This window comes from Heterodontus francisci, chromosome 36, assembly GCF_036365525.1.
Source record: "Heterodontus francisci isolate sHetFra1 chromosome 36, sHetFra1.hap1, whole genome shotgun sequence".
Classification (NCBI taxonomy): domain Eukaryota; kingdom Metazoa; phylum Chordata; class Chondrichthyes; order Heterodontiformes; family Heterodontidae; genus Heterodontus; species Heterodontus francisci.
The window spans coordinates 31,394,773-31,420,723 of record NC_090406.1 but is presented as its reverse complement, the minus strand read 5'-3'; the positions used below and the strand labels follow the sequence as shown (position 1 = coordinate 31,420,723).

General features: G+C 44.5%; 1 protein-coding gene across 1 annotated transcript in view; it reads left to right on the top strand.

Moving 5' to 3' along the window:
* Positions 1 to 14,736: 14,736 nt before the first annotated feature.
* Positions 14,737 to 25,951, top strand: part of lonp1 (lon peptidase 1, mitochondrial) — a 39,699-nt gene continuing 28,484 nt past the window's right edge. The window contains exons 1-6 of the mRNA XM_068016459.1: positions 14,737 to 15,250; positions 16,910 to 16,998; positions 18,215 to 18,334; positions 19,562 to 19,799; positions 23,497 to 23,558; positions 24,784 to 24,913. Of these exons, the coding sequence (XP_067872560.1) occupies positions 14,747 to 15,250; positions 16,910 to 16,998; positions 18,215 to 18,334; positions 19,562 to 19,799; positions 23,497 to 23,558; positions 24,784 to 24,913 (1,143 nt within the window). The 5' untranslated portion in view covers positions 14,737 to 14,746. The remainder of the gene's footprint in view (positions 15,251 to 16,909; positions 16,999 to 18,214; positions 18,335 to 19,561; positions 19,800 to 23,496; positions 23,559 to 24,783; positions 24,914 to 25,951) is intronic.

Genomic DNA, 25,951 nt, shown 5'->3' with positions numbered 1-25,951 from the left:
CAGGTGCAGCAAGCAATTAAGAAGGCTAATGTGCCTTTATCACAAGAGCATTTAAGTACAGGAGTAGTGAAGTCTTGCTTCAATTGTATAGAACCTTGGTTAGCCCACACCTGGAGTTCTGTCTGCAGTTTTGGTCCCCTTACGTTAGGAAGGATATTATTGCTATAGAGGGAGTGCAACGAAGGTTCACCAAACTTGTTTCCAGGATGGCAGGACTGTCATATGAGGAGAGATTGAGGAAACTGGGCCTGTATTCTCTAGAGTTTCGAAGAATGAGGTCATCTCATCGAAACCTACAAAATACTTAAAGGGATAGTCAGGGTAGATGCAGCTACGATGTTTCCCCTGGTTGGACAGTCTAGAACCAGGGGACACAATTTCAAAATAAGGGGGAAGCCAATTAGAACCCCAGTGAGGAGAAAGGAACAGAGGAGGAACTTGGCTTCTGGCAAGGATTCTCATTCGATCAAGCACCGGCCAAACTCCGTTTAATATCAGCAGCAGAAACCCCACAGTAGCCGCCTGCTAAGGCGTTCCAACTTGACAGCTAGCAAAAAAAAATTTAAAGGCTGGAAATCTTCTATCCTAATATCTGAAAGTACCAGCTATCCAAAGGAAAACAGTCATCAGTGCAGAAAGTAGATACGATTAATGGACCAGCCATCATGATGTGAAGCGGGCTTGATAGACTAGCTGGCATTTGGTATGAAATAACCTCGTGAAATAGAGAAGTCTGATGATCTGACGCCCGGGTTTCGTGATTCGATGGAGCGTCTGTTGGGATAATAATGGAGCGGACAGTAACATTTCAAAACAACGATGACACTTGCTCCCTTACCTACAGTCTTTCTTCAAAATGGAATAGCTAAAGTACAGAAAGTCGAATAAAACTACAATTGTTATTAAGGCCATTCCCCCGTGTTAAATAATTTCCAACACAAACAAATTAATCTGACAACGCTCAACACACCGCCCACCCTTTCTCAAACTCCTCCAACCGCCTTTAACCGTAGCCCGGATTGGTCGTCACGATTACAACCCAGGCGTAGTGGGCATTCTCATTGGTCATCGCAACTACCGTTCAAAGCAGTGTTCCCGCTCGAGAGCCAGCTCCTTCCAACTGCCCATGTTCGTGCGAGCACGTGCTCCATGGAGGGCGGGGAGGGAGTAAAGAAGAATATTAGTTAAGGTTATTTAAAAATAAGTACGTTAATTTGAATTAAAGGGAATGGTAATCGGGGTAATGAAGTGAGCATTTCACACTGGGGTTGGGGTGAGTTTTCCTATTTTGCATCTTTTTACAGCCTTTGACAAAGTTCTTCGGCAGCTTCTCCCTCTGGTGAAAAAAGTAGGCATCGGTATGAACCTGGGACAAGGTTTGCCAAAAACAGTGAACATAATAAAATAAGAGCAGGAGTTGGCCATTCGGCCCTTCGAGTCTGCTTTGTCATTCAATAAAATCATGGCTAATCTTCTACCTAAGCTGAAGGCCTGCTCAGCTTAGGAAATAAAAACCTGACCTGAAACCAACAGGACCATATCGGACCCGAGCCCAAACCAGCCCGAGTCCCTCTAATTTTTCCCGCGCCCGACCCGACCCAAGCCCGACCTGACCACCGGAATGTTCCCTTTACGTACCTTGCAACTCCGAATCTGCAGGAAGCTGCAGCATGAGCATGTTGACGTCATAGAGACGCTCACTGCGCAGACTCAAGAGTTTCCCTCCTTGACATCCTGGACTCCCAGCTCAGGTAGGTTTTTTACTTTTAACACTTAGCAGCAGAGCAAAATGCAATTCTTACTTTGTGTGTTCAACCCAGACCCGAACCGACCCGGACCTACCCGAGCCCAAACGCTGGACCCGGAAGAGCGACCCAACCTGAACCTGACACATGTCGTCGGGTTCGGATCGGGTAGCAGACCTTTAACCTAAGCTACACCTTCTGCACTATCCCCATATTACTTGATTCCCTTAGTTTCTAAAAATCTATCATTCTCTGTATTGAATATACTTAATGATTGAGCATCCACAGCCATCTGGGATAGAAAATTACAAAGATTCACAATCCTTTGATCATATTTCTTTTCATCTCAGTCCTAAATAATCAGCCCCTTATTCTGAGACTGTGACCCCTCATTCTGGACTCCTCAGCCAGGGGGAACAGCCAGCATCTACCCTGTCAAACCCCTTAAGAACTTTACATGTTTCAAAGAGATCACCTCTTATTCCAAACTCTAGGGAATATAGGCCTAGTCTACCCAATCTATCCTCATAGAACCATCCGCTCATCTCAAGAATTATTTAGTGAACCTTTGTTGCACTCACTCTAAGGCAAGTGTATCCATCCTTTGGTAAAAACAAAACTGTACACAGTACTTGGCTGTGGTCTCACCATGCCCATATACAGTCGGACCAGAACTTGTTTGTTCTTACACTTCAATCCCTTTCTAATAAAGGTTAATTACCATTTGCTGCTATATCTGAAGTTAACAAGCTGTGATTCTTGTATAAGGACACCCATGTCCCTCTGAATGCCAACATTTCCCAGTCTTTCACCATTTAAAAATATTCTGCTTTTCTATTTACAGTTATTCACATTATATTCCATCTGCCACGATCTTGCCCACTCACTTAACCTGTCTATATCCTTTTGCAGCCTCTTTGCCTTCTCCTCACAGCTTAATTCCCACCTAACTTTGTATGGTCTTGGATACATTATCCTTGGTCCCCTCATATATGTCATTGATGCAGATTGTGAATAGCTGAGGCCTAAGCGCTGATCCTTGCAGTACCCCACTAGGTACAGCCTGCCAACCCGAAAATAACCTGCTTATTTTTACTCTGTTTTCTGTACATTAACCTAGGGATTCTCAACTGGGGGTCTGCAGCCCGCACAAAGATTTCAAGTGGCTCCCTGCCTCCACCATGCAGACAATTTATTGTCAAATTAATGCCGATCCCCAAAGCTATAGTATCCAGATGTTTTACCTTCCAGCCCTGAGTCACTGATCAACACCAGCACAGTATCACTTTATTCTCTAGCCCCGGCTGTGCACAGGATGTGAGAAACCAGAAACCACCACTTGGTCCCAGAGGCTCATGGACATTGGTCCAGTTGTCAAAGAGACAGCATCCAGTCTCAGCGGGCATGTTCTGGTCAGCTTCTGAGTAATAGACAAGAGGAAAAGCGAGAGCTGGTACAGCCGTCAACACCATTGGTCTCATCACCATTCTATCAGCTTCAGTGACAATCTACTGACCTCACAGTGACAGTCTACCAATCTCAGTGATAATCTACGAATCACATTGTGACAGTCTACCAACCGCATAGTAACATTCTAACAGACTCAAAGTGACAGTCTACCAATCTCAGTGATAATCTACCAATCACATTGTGACAGTCTACCAACCGCATAGTAACATTCTAACAGACTCAAAGTGACAGTCCACCAACCTCACAGTGACAGTATACCAGCCTTAGTGACAGACTCCTAATCACAAAGTAAAAGTTGACAAACTTCACAAAACAGTTTTCTAACCACACAGTAACGGTCAACCAACCTCTTTGACAGTCTACCAATAAGAACATAAGACATAGGAGCAGGAGTAGACCATAAGGCCAATCGAGCCTGCTCCGCCATTCAATATGATCATGGCTCATAGAATCATAGAAAGTTTACGGCACAGAAAGAGGCCACTTGTCTGGGCCGTCCAAAAAATGAGTCACCCAACTTCCAGCTTCTGAATCTTGGGCTTCAACTTCACTTTCCCACCATTCCCCATATCCCTTGATTCCCTGAGAGACCAAACATCTGTCTATCTCAGCCTTAAATATATTCACTGATGGCGCATCCACAACCCTCTGGGGTAGAGGATTCCAAATATTCACAAGCCTTTTAGTGAAAAATTTCTCCTCATCTCAGTCCTAAATGATTGGCCCTTATCCTGAAACTGTGTCCCCTTGTTCTAGATTCCCCAGCCAAGGGAAACAACATCTCAGTATCTACCCTGTCAAACCCCTTTATAATCTTGAAAGTTTCAATAAGATCACCTCTCATTCTTCTAAATTCCAGAGAATAGAGACCCAATTTACTCAACCTCTCATCATAGGACACCCCTCTCAACCCAGGGACCAATTTAGTGAACCTTTGCTGTACTGCCACCAATGCAAGTATATCCTTCCTTAAATATGGAGACCAAAACTGGGAAAGGTATTGGGCTGATTTTAATGTGGCCATCAAGGGCAGATATGGTGGCATGGGGGGACGGAGAATTGCTAAGCAACCGTTTGCCCGAAAATCCAGCATCATCACGTCAGTTCCAGATTTTGTCCATGGCAGGAAAGTACAATGGTGGCATTGCCGCTGCAATGTGACTGGAACCTACTTTAAATTGCTGAAATGCCAATTTACAGGTGATTTAATGATCAGTGAGCGATTCTGTGAACAGCAGGTGACACTCACATGCGTTCAGATTCCCAACCGGCAAAACCTGGCGGCACTGAGGCGAGAGGCCACATTGCCGAAATGGGTAGGCATCCTGGAGTATTGCTGCAGAGGGGAAGCGTTGGGGGGGCAGGGTGTTTGGTGGCCACTGTGGGATTGCATTTTTGCGTCCTTTGCAAGGGTGTCTAGGATCCTGAGGGCTCTGCAAGAGGTCCTGGGGGCTCTGCAAGGGGGCTAAGTGTGGGTTTGGAGAGGAGGTCAGTATAGGGATGGCAAACTGCTGTGCGATGGGTCTGTTTGCTCACAACGCTGGAAAGATGGTGGACCATCATCAGGGTTGGGCAACTGCTGTGTGATGGGTCTGTTTGCTCACAACGCTGGAAAGATGGTGGACCATCATCAGGGTTGGGCTCCGAGGTCCATCAGCAACTCTGCTGACAGAATTGTCACATCCTCAAGTCTCAAGGCAGGAGGCCAGACAGGTTAAGCAATGTGTGACGGAGGCAGGAGACAACCTTATAATGATTTGTTTGCAGCCATCCCAGTGTCCAATTACACAGAGTGAAATAAAGGCTCACCGTAATGCCTGAACTTTGTCGCTTCTGTCCCATTTGTGGTCCCTGTCCTATGCACGGCTGCAATGTGTGCTAGTGACCATGAAAGACCATATGTTAATGAGGGCTGTGGTAACATTGGCATAGCCTAAGGGGGAGGTTAGCAGTTCACAGTTAAGGAATAATGGCACATGGCTTTCAGACAATTAAGCCTAATGATTTGAACAAAGGATATTTTAATTATCTACCACAAAACATATATGCTGCACCCATGAGATCCAAAGTGGGGCTATGTGGTCTTCTTAATACATTTGCGGGTGCTCCTACACAGTGGGATCCCTGGGGCAGCAGCTGGGCTGGAGGCAGGCTGCTGATCTTGCTGCCCCTTGGCTTGCGATGACTTTGGTGGGTGTCCTTTGGCTACCTGAGGCCTGGAAGGCTCCGGCTGCCTGATGGTGTCGGACTAGTTTAGGACTCACAGCTGCTGGAGCCGGTTTCACTGGCAGAGGGACTGAGGAGCTGGTAGCCACATTCGGAGTGCCCTGAGGGGCTCTCAAGTCTCCCTACTCACCAGAGAAGGATCAAAATTTGGAGAAGGCTCCGGGCTCCTGTTCCTTCCCTCGCCTTGCCACTGCTACGTCGAGCTCATAGCCAAGGAAAAGGTGTGCAGGTCTACGTGCATCTGTGGGATTTGGCTCTCCATGAGGGTCGGCAACCTCTCGATGGAGGGAGCCATGCACTCATAGGGCTGGATTTTAAGAACCCACCGCCACTCTCAGTGGTGGTGAAAAAAATGGTGGCCCACACGCATTTCCGAGCCACTGCAATCTACCGTGCGGCAGCTCATTTAAATAGCCGGGTTCAGTCCAACCCCTCCCCCCCAATCATGTAGAGGAGGCAGGTTGTCTGACCCCGGCAAGAGCGCCAGCTGCCTGTGTGCAGGTGCAGGCGCCATTTTAAAGGGCAGCCAGCCCTGACGATTAATTTTAATTTTTAAAGAAGCATCCCCACACCACCCCCCCCCCCCCGCAAAATATACCAAATAAAATTCTAATGCCCCTTTCCCATCGCCCCCCCCCCCCCACTAACAAATAAAATAAGTAAATGATCTCCCGCACCAAAAAACACTTATCTTTGGAATATGACCTCCCCCCAACTGTACAAAGTTTACAAATCCCCTGCACTCATGACAAGTATTTGACCCTGTCGCCCCCACCTGCACTAAAAATCTTAACTCCGCCCCCTCCTCACCAGTGTCTGCTTTCCCCAGGCGGGGAACTGAAGGCGCGAGAGTGCCGGCCCCCGCTCTGAAGTTTGCGGCCTGATCATTAGATCCTAGGTAAGTGCATGTTAATGTATTCATTTTTTTCATTTAAATATTTAAATGCAGATCTTGTCACCCAGTGGCGGGGGTGCTGCCACGGAGCCTCACCATTGCCGGAAGGATTGGGCCTGGCCCTCCCTGCATTGCACTCTGGCAGGCCTCTGCCGGAACCATCTTCTGGCCTCTCTGCCACGGAGCCCATGTTGGGACCCCAGTAAAATCCAACCCATAGGCCTGAGACTTGGCTGCAGTCATGGCATGGATGGACTCCTCCATCGTCTGCTCATGGCTGTGCGTGACCTCTGGCATCTCCTCCTGATGTTTCCTTACCTCTCTCTGCAACTCCAGCATGGCCTGTGCAGTCAACACTAGTTTCTCATCATCATCCTGGGGCTCAGCATGGGCCTGGCCACCCACAGTTCTCCGCCTATCAGAGGCCCTAGCTGTCTTAGCCTCAGCCAGCTGCACGGACGTGTGTATGGTGCACTCACCAGCTTGTGACACTGACTCTAATGCCAAGCGGGTACCCACCAAGATTCAGGGGACAGTGCATCCTCTGAGTGATCCTCCTCGGAGGTGGATGACTGTCCCCCTGTGGCTGTGGACCCCTGCGTACGGCAACCTTCATGACACAAACATATGTGGGTTAAGCTGCATAGATTTCCTGATGCCAACCATGCGTCTCCAACATTAATGCGCATGCCTATGGGAGTCAGTCCTCACTCTCTTGTGCAGGGACTCCAAACTGCCCGTCCAAGATAGCACGGCCGCGTTGGGTGCCCGCCGGCTCCAATGCCTCTTCCTCACGGAGATGAGTGGACAAAGATCTGGGAGTCCCCGGTCAGTCCGGACCATCTCCCTCCCATTATAGGCCCTCTTGTTCTGCAAAAGGAAAGGTGCAGATAGTAGAGAATGGCAGAGAGGTCAGCATGACATTTCTGCTCATGTCGACCCCTCATCCCTTCTGGGGGATTTGATGTATCTAATGCTGACACTCGGGTGGGGAGTTAAGCGGGGGTGAGCTATGAAGGAAGGTGGCCTGTGTCCGAGAGGTAGCCATGCATCTGTCAGGATGAGATAAAACCCTAACCACTCAGCCCACACTGCAGCGCTGCTACCCTTGCACGCAACCTCCTGTGTAGTCACCTGCAATGCTCAGAAAGGCAATTGGTATGGAGCACTCACCTTGCAGAATGCAGAAGATCGTTGACCCTCTTCCTGCACTGGACCGAGTTGCAATGGGTGACCTCACAGCCGCTAACCTCCTCTGCAATCTCCACCCAGGCTTACTTGGTCAGGCAGGAGGACCTCTTCTTGCCATTGCAGGGGAAGAGAACCTCCCACCTTTCTCTTGCAGCCTGGAGGAGAATCTGCAGGGAGGCACTGAACCATGGGGCCACCCTGGGTCTTGTCTTGCCATCGTCTTCTGCCCTCCATGGGGGGTTGGGGGGGTACAGTCAGACAGAGTTTTAGGCTGCACAAAACTGCAAATGACTCCAAGACAGGAGTGACTGCACAGCTGGCAGGCCTTTAAATATGGCACCTGCTCTGGAGTCATCTGAGGTCGTAATCAATGACTCGCCTTCCGCCCCGACACGTGACTGTGGGTAGCCATGTCTCCCCTAGCCGGCTGCCACGTAATCACGGTGGGGTGGCTGCCCACGTGGTGAATGGGAATGGCGCCCTTTTCAGGTGGCGGGCTCATGAAATTCAGCCAAGTATGCCAGGTGCAGTCTCACCAAAGCCCTGTACAAATGGAGCAGGAGGGACCTCTTCAAGGTAGACAGGTTGCACCTCAACAGAGCTGGGTCCAATGTCTTTGCAGGCACATTAACTAGTACGTGAGGGAGGGTTTAAACTAATTGGGCAGAGGGGTGGGCACCAGGATGAAATATAGAGAGGCGAAACAAACTGCACATGTGACTAGGAGAGGGAAACAATATTAGAGTACTTTTTAAGAAATAGGAGGGTCAGACAGGGGGCAAACGCAAAGCAGTCGAAGATGGATTTGGAGTGTGCCTACATAAATGCATGGAGCATGGTAAATAAGATTGATCAGCTGCAGGCACAAGTTGCCGCCTGAGACTATGATATGGTGGCAATATCTGAGACCTGGCTCAAAGAAAGGGACAATTGGGAACTGACTCCTGGTTACAAGATATTCAGGATAAAATACAGAAGGAGAAAAAGGAGGCAGGGTGACAGTATTGATCAAATAAACTATTATAGCACTGGAGAGGGATAATATAGTTGTGGGGTCAAAGACACCATCCACTTAGTTAGAATTAAGGAATAATATAGGAGGTATTACGCTACTGAATGTATATTATAAGACTCCTAATAGTGGAAGGAGATAGTGGGGCAAATTTGCATGCAAAAATTATAGACAGATGCAAAAACTTAGAATAGTGGTGCTTGAAGACTTCAGTCATCTGAATGTGGACTGAAATAGTGTAAAAGGCAGAGGCACAGGAATTTCTGAAAAGTGTACAAGAGAATGTTTATTGATCAGTGTATTTCCAGCTCAACAAGGAAGGAATCAGTGCTGGACCTAGTTCTGGGGAATGAATTGGAGCAAGTGAAGCATGTTGAGAAATTTCTTCACTCAAAGGTTGTGAATCTTTGAAATTCTCTACCCCAAAGAACTGTGGATGTTCAGTCATTGAGTATATTCAAGACAGAGGTCAATACATTTTTGGGTACTAAGGGAATTAAGAGATATGGGGCTGCTGTGGGAAGCTGGAGTTGAGATAGAAGATCAATCATGATCTTATTGCATGGTGAAGCAGGTTCTAAGGGTCAAAAGGGCTTCTCCTGCTCTTATTTCTTATGTTTCTATGTTTCAGTGGGAGAGCATTTGGGGAAGAGTGATCATCATTTCCAAAAAGAAAGAAAAATGAAACATTTGCATTTATATAGTGCCTTTCATGATCTCAGGACATCCAAAGCACTTTACACACAAAGAAATGGAAAGGAAGGGTATCCAAAGCTAGAGCGTCCTGGATGAGTAAAGATATAAAGAATAAAATAAGATGGAAAAGGGAGGCTTTTGACAATCATAGGGTTAATAACCCTGCACAGAACCAAGCTGAATATAGAAAGTACAGAGGAGATATAAAAAAAAGGGAACAAGGGGGAAAAGAGAATAGATTAATGGCTAACATAATAGGGAACCCAAAGGTCTTTCATTATCATATAAATAATAAAAGGGAAGTCAAAGGAAAAGTCAGGCCAATTCTCTCTTTGGCCTCCTTATCTCGAGAGACAATGGGTAAGCGCCTGGAGGTGATCAGTGGTGTGTGGAGCAGCGCCTGGATTGGCTATAAAGGCCAATTCTAGAGTGACAGGCTCTTCCACAGGTGCTGCAGAAAAATTTGTTTGTCGGGGCTGTTACACAGTTGGCCCTCCGCTTGCGCTTCTGTCTTTTTTCCTGCCAACTGCTAAGTCTCTTCGACTCGCCACACTTTAGCCCCGCCTTTATGGCTGCCCGCCAGCTCTGGCGAACGCTGGCAACTGACTCCCACGACTTGTGATCAATGCCACAGGACTTCATGTCGTGTTTGCAGATGTCTTTAAAGCGGAGACATGGACGGCCGGTGGGTCTGATACCAGTGGCGAGCTCTCTGTACAATGTGTCTTTGGGGATCCTGCCATCTTCCATGCGGCTCACATGGCCAAGCCATCTCAAGCGCCGCTGACTCAGTAGTGTGTATAAGCTGGGGATGTTGGCCGCCTCGAGGACTTCTGTGTTGGAGATACGGTCCTGCCACCTGATGCCAAGTATTCTCCGGAGGCAGCGAAGATGGAATGAATTGAGACGTCGCTCTTGGCTGACATACGTTGTCCAGGCCTCCCTGCCATAGAGCAAGGTACTGAGGACACAGGCTTGATACACTCGGACTTTTGTGTTCCGTGTCAGTGCGCCATTTTCCCACACTCTCTTGACCAGTCTGGACATAGCAGTGGAAGCCTTTCCCATGCGCTTGTTGATTTCTGCATCGAGAGACAGGTTACTGGTGATAGTTGAGTCTAGGTAGGTGAACTCTTGAACCACTTCCAGAGCGTGGTCACCAATATTGATGGATGGAGCATTTCTGACGTCCTGTCCCATGATGTTCGTTTTCTTGAGGCTGATGGTTAGGCCAAATTCGTTCCAGGCAGCCGCAAACCTGTCAATGAGACTCTACAGACACTCTTCAGTGTGAGATGTTAAAGCAGCATCGTCAGCAAAGAGGAGTTCCCTGATGAGGACTTTCCGTACTTTGGACTTCGCTCTTAGACGGGCAAGGTTGAACAACCTGCCCCCTGATCTTGTGTGGAGGAAAATTCTTTCTTCTGAAGACTTGAACGCATGTAAGAGCAGCAGGGAGAAAAAAATCCCATAAAGTGTGGGTGCGAGAACACAGCCCTGTTTCACGCCACTCAGGATAGGAAAGGGGTCTGATGAGGTGCCGCTATGTTGAATTGTGCCTTTCATATTGTCATGGAATGAGGTGATGATACTTAGTAGCTTTGGTGGACATCCAATCTTTTCTAGTAGTCTGTAGAGACCACGTCTGCTGACGAGGCCAAAGGCTTTGGTGAGATCAACGAAAGCAATGTAGAGGGGCACCTGTTGCTCGCGGCATTTCTACTGTATCTGACGAAGGGAGAACAGCATGTCAATGGTCGATCTCTCTGCACGAAAGCCACACTGTGCCTCAGGGTAGACGCACTCAGCCAGCTTCTGGAGCCTGTTTAAAGCGACTCGAGCAAAGACTTTCCTCACTATGCTGAGCAGGGAGATTCCACGGTAATAAAACCTTCTTGTGGAGGTAGAGAGGATGGCTGATGTACTAAAGGAGTACTTTGCATCTATCGTCACTGGAGAAGAGGATGCTGCCAAAGTAGAAGTGAGGAGGCGGCGGTAGTGATGGTGGATAAGATGGATGGGATGCATCCGATGTTACTGAGGGCAGTAAGGGTGAAAATTTGCGGAGGCTGTGGCCAGAATCTTCCAGTCCTCCTCGGATATGGGCTTGCTGCTAGATGACTGCAAATGTTACACCCCTGTTTAAAAGAGAGGAGAGGGATAAACCCAGCTCCTACAGGCCAGTCAACCTAATGCCAGTTGTGGGGAAACTTTCAGAAACAATAATCAGGGACAAAATTAATTGACATTTGGTAAAGTATGAGCTAATAAATGAAAGTCAGTATGGATTTGTTGAAGACAAATTATGTTTGACTGACTTGATCAAGTTCTTTGATGAAGGGGATCGAGCGGGGCAATGGGACTGACTGAATAGCTCTGTGGAGAGCAAGCATGGACTCGATGGGCCAAATGGCCTCCTTCTGTGCCGTAAACAACTTTAAGTAACGGACAGTGTTGATGAGGGAATTGTGGGTGATGTATACATGAACTTTCAAAACGTGTTTGACAAAGTACTATGTAATAGACTTGTTAGTAAAATTAAAGGGATTAAACGAGCAGTGGCAACATGATTACAAAATTGGCTAATGGGCAGAGGCAGAGGCAGACATCAGTGATGGTTACTTTTCAGACTGGAGGGAGGAATAACTGCCTCTACCAAAGAGTTGGCAACAGGTACAATGAGATGAAAGGCCTCCTTCTGTGCTGTATATTTCTACAATTCTATGATATGAAATAAGTGTATCTGCCACATAACCGGATTAGCCATCCATCACTAAATCTGACTGGTCCACATGAAGTACTATTGAGCTGCTCACACCTCCAGCCCCAGTTTCTTAACTTCACTACTGACTTTAGACCCTCCTCCCCTGTCCCTCCACCCTCACTTCCTACAACAAATGCAAGGAGCTCTTGGACTCCTTTGTTACAAAGATTAAGACCATATATTCAGCTGCTTCTGATGCATCACTCTCTTCCCCTTACCCACCAAGCTAAACCTCCCTCAGGATTCCCACCTGCCATGGCCCTGAACCCACAGCTTTCTCTAGTTTCTCTCCTATCTCCTCACATGCCAAGTTCATCTTATCGATGAGATACACCTTCTGCTCTCTCAACTCCATTTGCACTAAACTGCTGATTACCCAACTTCACTTCCTGGCCCATGGTAGCTGACATTGTAAACGGTTCCCTCTTCTCGGGAACCATCTTGCTTCCTTCCAAAATTAACAGCATCACACCCCTTCCTCCATGTTCATCTTTCCTGCAACTCCATATTTGAATCTCTCTCATCAGGTTTTGGTCCCCGCTGCAGCACTGCAACTATGCTAATCAAAGTCACAAAGAACATCCCATGCAACCTGTACATGATGTATTATCACTTCACATTCTTTTTTCCCTCTCTGCAGGCTTTGACACTGTCAATCATGCCATCCCCCTCCAATGCCTCTCTTCTGGTGTCTAGCTCAGTGGGACCACCCTTGCTTGATTCCATTCACCTATTAAATTATAACCAGAGTATCTCCAGCAATGGCTTCTCTTCTCACCCACACACCATTTCCTCCAGAGTCCCCCAAGGATCTTTACTGAGCTCTCTCCATTTCCTCATCAACATGCTGTCCTTGTCAACATGGGGTCAGGTTAAATGTCTACGCTGACAACACCCAGCTTCATTTCTCCTCCATCTGTCTTGACCTGTCAGTGCTTCTGTATTTTCAGACTGCTTGTCCAACATGCAGTTCCAGATGAACCATAATTTCCTCCAGTTAAAATTTGGGAAGCCCAAGGTGATCAATATAGCTCCTGTCATGAACTCCATTGGCTTGTTGCTGATTCCAACAACCCTCCCAGACCATTGTGTCAAGTTGAATTAGACTATCCCAATGGAAGTAACACATTTGACCCTGAGCTGAGTTTATAATCCCATTTACACTCCATCACAAAGACCCTGCATCAGCATATCTGTGACCGTAACCCTCATCCATGCTTCTGTCACTTTCAGCCTTGACTATTACAATGCTTTCCCATCCAGCTACCCATCCTCCACCATCCATAAACTTCAGATCATCCACACCTGCGCTACCATATTCTATCTCGCACCAAGTCCCGCTCACCAATCACCCTGTTGTTGCTAACCTTAACTCCTGTTTCCCCAATGCCTTGAATTTAAAATTTTCATCTTCGTGCAACTCCCTTCATGGATTTTCCCTTCCTTATCTCTTTACCCTTTCCAGCCCTACAAAACTCTGAGAACTCTATGTTCATGCCCACAGCTGTATAAGTCCAAAGCTCTGGATATCCTTTTCTAAATCTCTCGGTCTCTCCATCTCCCTCCACTCCTTTAAGATGCTCCTTAAAACCCACCTCTCACCACTGTCAGTCACTCCTCCTAGTATCTCCTTCTTTGGTTCAATGTTGATTTGTATCTGATCATGCTTGCATGAAGTTCCTTGGGATGTTTTATCTATTGTAAAGGTGCTATATAAATGTAAGTTGTTGTTGCTATTCCTGGCTATCCAGTGACCTCTGCTGGAATGTTCACGTGTGGACCTCATGTGAGGGCGACATCAGCATTGGTTATGATTGAATTAGTTGAATAACCCATAGACACAGTGTAGGCTCATGTGCAAAGATTGGCCACTTAGAAAAATTACCAGAGGGCATCTGGTGACGCTACTTCAGTGTACACTTGAGGTCTTCCGTGACCAGTTAACACCAGAGGAGCTGGAGAGTGTATTGTACCTGGGTAGAAACATTATTAAATTAAGTTTTCTTTTATTTTTATGACTTGGATTTTGCTAGTTGTGCCCCTCCAAAAATAGGGCACTTTTGTTTGTTTTATTTTGATTAATTTTGATTTTTTTTTTCCAATTAAAGGAGTCAAAATGTACCCCTGGTGGGACGCAGTGTCCAATGGTACTCTTGGGGCTTTCTGTGACCAGTCACAGAGGGACTGGAGTGCATTGCAGACACAGTAAAGAATATATTTTTTTTAATTTTATAAGTTTTGATAGTTTTATTTATGATGTGTGTGTTTATTGTTTGTGCCCCTTTAAAAAGGGGGCACTTTTGTTAGATTAAACGCCACTGGGGCAACCCAGTGTCCTGTTAGGTCCAATCAGAAGAGGCAAATTGTACCCCAACCTGCAGGAGGAGACCATCCATAACTGATTACCTTGTCACCTAGTAACGGGTAGAACTGCCTAAGAGTGTGGTGGTTCAATCAGATTCAATCATGGCTTTCAAAAGAGAATTGGATAATGATTTTAAGAGAAAAAAAATTGCAGGGCTACGGGAATAGGCGGGGGAGTGGGACTGGCTGAGTAGCTTTTGCAGAGAGCTGACACAGACACGACAGGCCGAATGGCTTCCTTCCCTGTATCCTATCATCCTACAATTTTTTCTTTGGCCTCCTTATCTCGAGAGACAATGATACTGGCCAATCATGGCACGAAATGGATTCCCTCCGGAAGTACCTCTGAGACGCATTGTGGGAGTTAGGTATTTGCAATCAAGATGTCAGCCTACATGCGACTTGGGTCCATGTGTCGCTGGTTTAGCGGCGGCAGGCCTGGCTTTCAACCACTCACCTCGGTCACCAGCTATGCTCTCGCGGGCAGTAACGGCGGGGTCGGCGTTGCTTGTTTAATAAAGCAGTTCCATTCGGTGGCCGCTGAGGGGTTGCAGGGCTGTGGTCGGCGCTGGACGGTAACCAGGGTGACAAGAGCGGCCTGCGGCAATAACAAGAAACCCTGCCCGCGACCCCGACCTAACCCCCGATTCCAGCAGTGCCGCAGTTTCCAGGACTTCAGTGCGAAGAGCAGTGGTGGCTCGGTTCACTCTGGGGATGACGGTGTGGAAGGTGGCCCCGGGGATGGTGGAGGCGGGGAAGGGGCTGCAGGTATGGCCCCTGCCATGACTGCGCTCTCTCCCTTGATCGTGCCGGATGTTTTCCCCAACGTCCCCCTGATCGCAGTTACCAGGAACCCCGTGTTCCCCAGATTTATTAAAATAATTGAGGTAGGAATCCTGCGGCGTGCTATTTAGACATTTAACGCTGGCTAATGGATGGGAAATGTGAGCAGTCAATTTAGCAAGTTAGCTAAATCCGAACTGTCCTGAGTCTCTGGTTTTTATAAATTTTAGAGTGCTTCTTCGATACATGTGATCTTCCCATCTTCTATCAGGAGTTGGCATAATTGTTTGTATGGAGACTGTACAACAAGGACCGCTAATAAATATTAGATACAAAGTATTTCCTGATTACATTTAAAGGGGAAACCGTATAAGGATTACATACCGGACTATTTTGAAGGATGTGATACTTCCCGTGGTAGCTTTTATTTGTATATTTGAGAGATAAAAATCCTCATTATTTAAGATTATTCTTAAATGCGAGTTTCAATTATGTAAATTTTAGAGAACACAATCATTTCTGTAGTAAACGTGACTTGGGCAGGGACGGCTTGTGCTTAGGCATTTCATTGAGTAAAAAGTTGTCGCTTGTGTGACGCAATACAAAGTAAACCTTACATAGAGTTGCATCAGATGCGTACTTAATAAGAGCAATTGGGGAGTTGATCAGAATTAATTCGAATATCACTAATTATAGATGCAAAGATTTTTTGGTGGAATACTGCACTTATAGATTTAAAATAGTCGGTCGTAGTAATCCTTGACTGAAGCAGGAGTAGAATGTAGAGACTCTTGAATAGGAAAAGCCAATCTCCCTAAAGGCTACTCACTCACTGACTTAATCTCCAGTTTTGGACAGATGATTCATCCAATTTTTTTTTTGTGATCAGTTTGCTGGTGCTGTTTGTCAGATAGCTGTAAGAGGACAGCCAGTCCAGTTGCATGGATAGCGGGATGTTCTTGCTTGCCAATGAGCTGATTATTACCCTTTTGCTAGAGCCTTGAGACTATAGTGAGTTACGGTCAACCTTGAGAATACATAGATTTCATGACCAGATAATTTATCTTGTGCAAACACTTCCATTCAACTAAAATAAATAGTCCTCCGCTCTTCCTCCCCTATTCTCTCTTAAAACTTAGCACACCAACTGATGATCATTTAAAGTTACCTGGGCTTTCTATTTGCACCAAAGTAAGCCAATAAAATTGGGGGAAGGAAATGGAATATAAATAATTTGACAAAATTGATTAAACTTAACAATGGAGCTGTATGAACAAATATACCATTGCTTAGAATATCTAGCATTATGTTCAAGATCGTTATGCAGGTAAATATACAACTCATTGTACTACTGAGTCATACAGAGCAGGAAGGTATCAGGTTTGATTGTTAGTCTCTGCTGAATTAACTAATTTCATCATTCCAGTGTTAGGGATTGCTCTTCACTATTCACGTGTGGCAAGGACAGGAATTTTGATGCCTCCTGTGGGGGAATAACAAGCCAATGCACTTGGCTCTCATGAATAATGGCTGCTAAATTGAGCTACTTGAAAGCGTCTAGCACGTGTAAAGCCATACCTCAACAACAGGTGTGACAAATGCCCCATGTGTGTTTACCAACCTGCACACATGTAGATATATACTCTGAGGACAAGTGGTCAACAATCTTTGGAACTAAATATGTTAAAAGTATGTTGCTATTCTCCTTGAAGTTTAAAGGAAAACTTGTGACTGCAGTAATATGAATATTTACTCCATTATAGGTCAAGAACAAAAAGTTAATGGAACTCCTTCGAAGAAAAGTACGTTTGGCTCAGCCTTATGCGGGCATATTTCTTAAAAAAGATGACAAGTAAGTGATGCTTCGGTCCTTGATGGTTTGCACTAACATCTATTTGTATAGACGCAGGTTTCTAGAATGTGTAATGGAGAAACCAGCATTGGATGTCATAAATACATTTATTTCAAGAACATTTCTAGTAGCCTGACGCTGAAACTTGCAGAGCTATTGGGAAAAGAGCAGGCGAGTGGAACTAATTGGATAACTCTTACAAAGAGCACGTACAAAAATGATGGACCAAATGGCCTCTTTCTGTGCAGTATGATTCTAAGACTCCTGTACGGGCTAGTAAAAATAGAAAATGGATCTTGGCCAGCAGCACAGGACAATAAATATCACTCTTAGAATGTCAGTGCAATAACTTCTGAGCAGCCTTGTGAATAGATAGATTCCATGACCAGATAAACTATCTCATGCAAACACTTCTATGTCTTCAAGTAAAATGAATAGTCCTCCACTCTTTTTCTTTTATTACTTATTTAAACTTAGCTTACTGCCTCCTCTTGAACATAGAATTAATATTAAGAGATATTGTCATTAGCCATGCGTTTTTCAGCTATTGTGATTTCAGCGGTGTTGGCTCCCCTGATGGCTCAGTAAGTTTATCCGGTGAATTGAGGAGCCTGGCAAACTGTAAAGAACCCATGTTTGCTCCTTGGTTGGCTGACTGCAGTTGGTGCTGAGTTACTATAAGTGGCTTCGATGCCTTGGATGAATTAGAGGGAAATCAATTTTAGCTTTTCTCTCCTGAACTTCATCCAGTGATTCCTGCTGGAAAGTTTTCCTTCTATGGAAATTGGTTGAGGACAGAATTGGAATAGTTTGTGTTGTCCTTTCTCTCCCCCACCACAACCTCCCCTGTCAATGTGGTTGAAAACTTGTTAACACTCACTATCCAGTTCATGTGAAGGTTGGCCCTTGGGTGATTGGTGTCTGTATAACTGTCAATGACTTTGGGAGAGAAGGGAAGAAAATTGAACAGTTTTTTTCTTTATCTTTTACATTCAGTTCCATTTTACTCAGATTCTGACCCTTGGATTAAACTGACTTGCAATCGGTGTTTAAATGACGAAGAGAAAGTAACTTTTTAAAAGGGGTGCAGCTAATGATTTATTTTCAAACTGTCTTGACTTTTCTGTTGCAGCTTTCTTATAGGTCTGAAAGGATAGTACAAAACAGAGAAATCTGGAGAGTTATTAAGTTTTGTTTTGTTTCTGTAAACTCACAGCAATGAATCTGATACAGTTGAAAGCTTGGGTGAGATTTACCAGATAGGAACATTCGTCCAGATCCATGAAATGCAAGATTTAGGGGACAGATTGCGCATGATTGTAATGGGGCACAGAAGGTAAGTTGGACATCAGGTTGAGTTACTTGATTTCTAACCATATAATAAACTGAAAATTTGCTTTTTTGGAATTCTGTTGTACTAACTGAGGTACCATAAGTTATTTTTTTCCTATAGGTCAAGTACTGTGGATTATATTTTAATTTATAATTTTCCCCATTGAGTAGTTAAAGAAAAATGTATAGATTTGGTCCCAATCAACATTCTTGGTTAAACCCATTGTGCAGTCTGATTTTACTCAAAAGTTCCAGCAGACTGCAGAATAAGTACCAGAAATATTAGTGTAAATTACATTAGGATCTCTTCCAATACAAGAACATAACAGATTAAAGTTTTGGACAAAAGACTAATGGCCAAACTAGACTACCTCTCCTTACCAGTTTCCTTACTATGATATCCCTTTTCTGAATGTTCTTTTCTGTTCCACCACCTCTTTTTGGAATTTGTTCCACAAATCTTAAAGTTTATATTTCCTAATTTCTTTTGATACCCTTAACTTTAAAACTGTGTCCCATACTCTTGAATTCTTAATCTTCTGCCCTTTGTGCCACCCCAACACATTTCCCTTTTCCTGTGTTTCATTTGGAGAGGCGGTGGTATAGTGGTAATGTCACTACACTAGTAACCCAGAGGCCCAGGCTTGTACTCTGGGGACATGGATTCGAATCCCACCATGGCAGATTGTGGAATTTAAATTCAATTAATAAATCTGGAAATAAAAAGCAAGTCTAGTGGTGACCATGAAACCAATGTCAATTGTTGTAAAAACCCATCTGATTCACTAATGTCCTTTAGCGGTCTGGCCTACTTGTGACTCCAGACTCTCAGCCATGTGGTTTACTCTTAAATGCCCTCTGAAGTGGCCTGGCAAGACACTTAATTCAAGGGCAATTAAGAATGGGCAATAAATGCTGGCATAGTCAGTGACGCCCACATCCCACAAACAAATAAAAAAAAATTGCAAGCTCTATTAATATTACAACATTTTCCCAATCCTTTTGAGGTGTTAAGAAAGAACTTACACAATCATAGCATGTCTCAAAGCCTTTTACTATTGAGGTGTCGTCAATGGGGCTTGAACCCACAACCTTCTGACATAGAAGAGAGAGTGTTACTACTGAGTCAAGGCTGATGCTTTTAAGTAAATTGGTTATTGGTTTCTGTGATGATGATGCTTTTTGTTGTCCTGTGTAATGGACTGAAGAATTTCTTGATTTTGTTCCCTAGAATCCAATTAAACAGACAGCTGGAAGTAGATGCTGATGAAACATTGCCTGCAGAATTTGAGCAGAATCAACACAAAGCCCAGAAGAAGCAAAAACATCACAGGATTGATGAAGCAGATGGCCAACTCTCAGAGGAGAATAAGAGCATAGAGTCACTTGTACCTCCAATGGGTGAACTGTTAATGGTAGAGGTGGAAAATGTTGCCCATGAGGACTTTCAGGTCACAGAGGAGGTCAAAGTAAGTTGAAAAAGGGAAATCTTAGGCAACATCTTCCCAAAATCATTTACTAAGTTATCTTTAGTTATGTTAGTTTTAACTTTTTTCTTCAATTAACAAATTATTTAGCAAATAAAGATCCCGGTGCCAGGACATTAACTCCCCTTGATACTGCTTCTAAAGTAATGATGTCTTGTTGTATATGAGTTCATGGTAATGAGCAACCTCCAGAATTTTGGACAGATTGTGGAGTATGCCAGTGAAATTGTACATGTGTGTTTGACCATTGAAATTATCACAGTTGAGTTTGATCCTGTGCTTACCTGGCATCTACAAACAATAGTTTTACAAAACTTGACTGCATTGATCACAACAACTGATTTGACTTGTTCTTCCCTTACTAGCGCAGAGGCACTGAGGACTTTTGTAGGCCTATAATTGCTTCTGTGGCTGAGATAATCAGCACAGACTTTCCTGCTCTGTGGTTCTCTGGTCTCGTCACAGAATCCACACAGAAGCATTTAAATCAGGATTGTCCAACATTTGGCCCGCAGGCCAGGATCCAGCCCGCCAAAAGTTTCCATCTGGCCTGCGGACGTATTTCAGAGATGAGAAATTTGCCATTGTCGTCGTCTTTCAGACCGGCTTCTCAAAAAACATCGCGCTGAGTTTCACAGCTGACAGGTGCCGCGTGACTGGGATAGTCTTCGTGCAAAAGGCTTAAAGGGGGCAGAATTCTTAAAGTGTATCCAGTAGAGCTTTTTGAGCCAGCACATAGAAAGTCCTACAAGAGGAGGAGCGGTACTGGACCTAATCTTAGGGAATGAAGCCGGCCAAGTGGTAGAAGTGTCAGTGGGGGAGCATTTCGGGGATAGTGACCATAACTGTAAGATTTAAGGTAGTTATGGAAAAGGACAAAGATGGACCGCAAATAAAGGTACTGAATTGGGGGAAGGCCGATTTCAATATGATAAAACAGGATCTGGCCAAAGTGGTCTGGGAGCAGCTACTTGTAGGAAAGTCTACATCAGGCCAGTGGGAGTCATTCAAAAAGGAAATGGTGAGAGTCCAGGATCAACATGTTTCCGTAAAGGTGAAGGGTAAGACCAACAGGTCCGGGGAACCCTGGATGTTATGGGATAGAGGATTGGATCAGGAAAAAAAAAAGGTGGCTTATGGCAGATTCAGGGGGCTGAAAACAGCAGAGGCCCTAGAAGAGTATAGAAAGTGTAGGGGGGGGGTACTTAAAAAAAAAAAGTAATTAGGAGAGCAAAGAGGAGGCATGAAAAAACACTGGCGGGCAAGATAAAGGAAAATCCCAAGGCGTTTTATAAGTATATTCAGGGCAAGAGGATAACCAGGGAAAGAGTAGGGCCCATTAGGGACCAAAGTGGCAACGTGTGCAGCTGGAGGACATAGGTGAGGCTTTGAATGATTACTTTTCATCTGTATTCACTACGGAGAAGGGCGATGTAGGTGTAGAGATCAAGGAGGGGGATTGTGATATACTTGAGCAAATTACCATTGAAAGGGAGGAGGTATTAGTGGTTTTAGCAGGCTTAAAAGTACATAAATCCCCAGGCCCAGATGAGATGTATCCCAGGCTGTTATGTGAGGCAAGGGAGGAGATTGCAAAGGCTCTGACACAAATTTTCAAATCCTTTCTGGCCACAGGAGAGGTGCTAGAAGACTGGAGGACAGCGAATGTGGTACCATTATTCAAGAAGGGTAGCTGGGATAAACCAGGTAATTACTTACCAGTGAGTCTAACATCAGTGTTAGGGAAACTAATGGAAAAAATTCTGAGGGACAAGATTAATCTCCACTTGGAGAGGTAGGGATTAATCAGGGATAGTCAGCATGGCTTTGTCGGGGGGAGATCGTGTCTGATAAATTTGATTGAATTTTTCGAGGAGGTGTCTATGTGTGTAGATGAGGGTAAAGCAGTTGATGTAGTCTGCATGGACTTCAGTAAGGCTTTTGATAAGGTCCCGCATAGGAGATTGGTCAAGAAGTTGAGAGCTCATGGGATCCAGGGCAATTTGGCAAATTGGATCGAAAATTGGCTTAGTGGCAAGAGGCAGAAAGTGATGGTCGAGGGTTGTTTTTGCGATTGGAAGCCTGTGACCAGTGGTGTACCACAAGGATCGGTGCTGGAACCCTTGCTGTTTGTAATGTACGTTAATGATTTAGATGAGAATATAGGAGGTATGATCGATAAATTTGCAAATGACATGAAAATTGATGGTGTCGTAAATAGTGAGAAGGAAAGCCTTAGATTACAGGATGGTATAGATAGGTTGGTAAGATGGACAGAGCAGTGGCAGATGGAATTTAATCCTGAGAAGTGTGAGGTGATGCATTTTGGGAGGACTAATAAGGCAAGGGAATATACAATGGATGGTAGGACCCTAGGAAGTACAGAAGGTCAGAGGGACCTCGGTGTACTTGTCCATAGATCATTGAAGGCAGCAGCACATTTAGATAAGGTGGCTAGGAAGGCATATGGGATACTTGCCTTTATTGGCCGAGGCATAGAATATAAGAGCAGGGAGGTTATGATGGAGCTGTATAAATCGCGAGTTAGGCCACAGCTGGAGTACTGTGTACAGTTCTGGTTGCCACACTGTAGGAAGGATGTGATTGCACTGGAGAGGGTGCAGAGGAGATTCACCAGGATGTGGCCTGGGCTGGAGCATGTCAGCTATGAAGAGAGACTGGATAGGCTAGGGTTGTTTTCCTTAGAGCAGCTGAGGCGGGGACCTGATTGAGATATACAAAATTATGAGGGGCGTAGATAGAGAGAAACTTTTTCCCTTAGCGGAGGTGTCAATAACCAGGGGGCATAGATTTAAGGTAAGGGGCAGGAGGTTTAGATGGGATTTGAGGAAAGTTTTTTTCACCCAGAGGGTGGTTGGAATCTGGAACACACTGCCTGAAGGGGCGGTAGAGGGGGAACCCTCACAACATTTAAAATGTATTTAGATGAGCACTTGAAACTCCCTAGCATACAAGGCTACGGGCCAAGTGCTGGAAAATGGGATTAGAATAGATAGGTGGTTGATGGCTGGCACGGACACGATGGTCCGAAGGGCCTTTTTCTGTGCTCTGTAGCTCTATGACTCTGTAACAGTAGTTTTCCAACTTTGGACAGATTTGGAGCTTTCGGACTTTTTTTTAACAGGCTGCTTGAAAACGCTGAATCTGTCCGAAGTTGGGAAACCGCTGTTCCCACTCTCATGGAGCACTTGTCAACTGTGAAACTCAGCACGAAGTTTTAAAAAAAATCTGACCAACCACAAAGCTGCTTTGCTGAGCGCTCCCACTCCCTGCAACAGAGAGGGAGGAGGGGAAACGGCGAGAGGGAGGGGGAGAGAGAGGGAGGAGAGGGGAAACGGGGAGAGAGAGGGAAGGAAAAGATGAGAAACGGGGAGAGAGAGGGAGGGGGAGAAACACAGAGAGAGCAAGGGAGGGGGAAGAAGAGAGCGAGGAGAACCTGATAGAGAGAAATTGTCTCACCACCCCACCCATGTCAGACAAAAATTGTAATGTGGCTCCCTATGGGAAAAGTTTGGACAACCCTGATCGAAATTGTGAAGTGCAACAGCTTGTTTAAGTTTACAAACAAATTATATTTTAGTTGTCTAATAGATTGAAATTTGTTTAATATTTCAAAACAATGATCAAACATTTAATAGTGTCTGACTTTTCTTAACAGGCACTTACAGCAGAAATTGTGAAAACAATACGCGACATCATTGCCCTGAATCCACTTTATAGGTAAGTGTCTGGAATTTTAAAGTTGAATTAAAGTTTAAAATTGAAGGTTAAAATCTCTAATTTTCCTCCTGTCCATGCCTTTTCAAGAATTTTTTTTTTTACAGTTGAGAAACCTAGATTAAGTACACGTTGATTAAGTACACTTTGCAGGACTCAACTCTTCTTTTTGCAATGTTACTTAAGTCAAGATTAGTGATTAGGTGATGCCAAGTTTGGGCTTTAAAAGCCAGTAACTTGTCAGAGGAAAGGAAGACTAAGGGAGGTGAGGACCTCTGCAATTTTAAGATCCTGGGAGTAAATCAGTTAGAAGTAGATGATTTCAGCAAAAAAAGGGTGTAGAACAATGTATGTGGAGTCTAAAAGAACCAAGGGAGGATAGCTCAGAGGAGCAATGACGATACAAGTGAAATCCTCACCTTAAAGTAGGTGAGTACATGATTTGCCCATTGTATGTGATTGATGACACGATGGGCAATTTAAAGTTGGGTGTGTTTTGAAAGGGGTGAACTGGCTCGTATTTAGTTTCCATAAGGTGTTGCACTAATCCTGACTGCTTGCAGGGACAGGTGAAAAACCTGTGCAAGAATTGTGTATTCTTTTTATATCCGTTTAGATGGCAAAGTCCTGTAATTATTTCAATCCTTGCCGTCGACAAATACACTGGGCCAGATTTTGTGATAGTAATGACAGCAGAACTAAGCGTTCGCTGCTGTTACTCCTCTGAAACAGATAGCAACTTCTGGAGTCCACACATGCACAGTTAAATGCAGAAATTCAGAAGTTACTATCTGTGATTCTACACATTTCCATAGGGTGTGCTATTTAGCACTCCCAGGCTGCAGTCAATTAGAAATCATTGAAGTGACGAGAACTTTCCCTTTACGCTATTTGTCTTGCTGTATAAACATGGGAAAAAGATGCACCTTGTTGAATAAGGTGTAACAGAGTTTTTAATTGTACTAAGTTCATAATTGCTGCTGAAAAATCTTTCTGGCCCTGAAAACTTAATTTTTGTGAAATATCTATTTTATGTGGATAGTCACAGACAATTGTTGCAAAGATCTGTGCACATTCTCCAGAGTTTTGATCAGTTTGGGGATAAAGTAGGTTCTGGCTAATAGAATAAAATTGACATTTGAGTTTGTTAGAATGGCATTTATGTTCTAATTTGAAGTCAGTTTTTGAATGCAGATAAATGTTGATTTCTACACTTCTAATTTTTCAGGGAGTCAGTGCTTCAGATGATGCAGGCAGGACAGAGGGTGGTGGACAATCCAATTTATTTGAGTGACATGGGAGCAGCACTCACGGGTGCAGAATCACATGAGCTACAGGAAGTGCTGGAGGAGACCAACGTAAGATGTCAGTTCAGGTTGTTCTGATAGAAAAAGCAACTCCAGGTTTCCCATTTTCCTCATTATTATTTTGTTGTATATAAGGTATCTGGCAAATCCCAAAAGGAGCACTATATACAGCTCTGGTCTGATATCAATGCTCTTAAAAGGGGCATAGAGAGCAACAAAGGTGATTTCAGGTATCAGGAATTTCAATTCTGAAGAAAATTTAAGGAAGTCATATTTTATGATCATTCTTGGGATGTGGGTGTTGCTGGCAATGCCGGCATTTATTGCCTATCCCTAGTTGACCTGAGAAGGTGATGGTGGGCCTTCTTGAACCACGATAATGGTTTGATACAATGGAGCAGCTTGTTTTCAGATGGCAGTTAAGACTCAACTGCATTGATGTGGGACTGGAGTCATGTATATTGCAGACTGAATAAAGACAGCAGGTCTCCTTTCCTAAAGGGAATTGGTGAACCAGTTGTGTTTTTATGACAGGCAGGTAGTTTCATGGTCACTTTTTCTACTGTTTCCTATGGTAAAGAGGAGTCTTGAAGGTAGCCTTATTGACATTTTCAAGATTAAGAAGTGGGTTGACAAAATTGATCAAGTTGTCACTGAGTTTAAAATCCTATGGGACACAAGTTAAAATGAGGAAGTTGTAAGAAGGAAAGTCAGGGAAACTTTAACATTACAAAGGGTAATAGAGTTGTGGAGTATATGTCCAGGGAAGGATATTGAAGCAGACAGTATAAATGAGATCATGAGTGCAATTATATATATTTCTGAAAGGAGAAAGTGTGATTAAAGAATATGGTGAGAAAGCGGACAAGTTTTTTTCTTTAAATTTAAAAGTTGAGAAACCAAAATGAAGGTCCATGGCCTAAAGTACAGGACACCATCAAAATTTAAAAGAATGAGAAGCTGAAGTTAGGTGGTTAGGTGGCAGGATGCTTGGGTTTAAAAATCCTGTAGAAGATGAGGAGTTTCACAGTTCTTGGAAAAGATTGAGTTCAACCTGGAGAGCATGCAATAAGTCTTGATTTCATCATG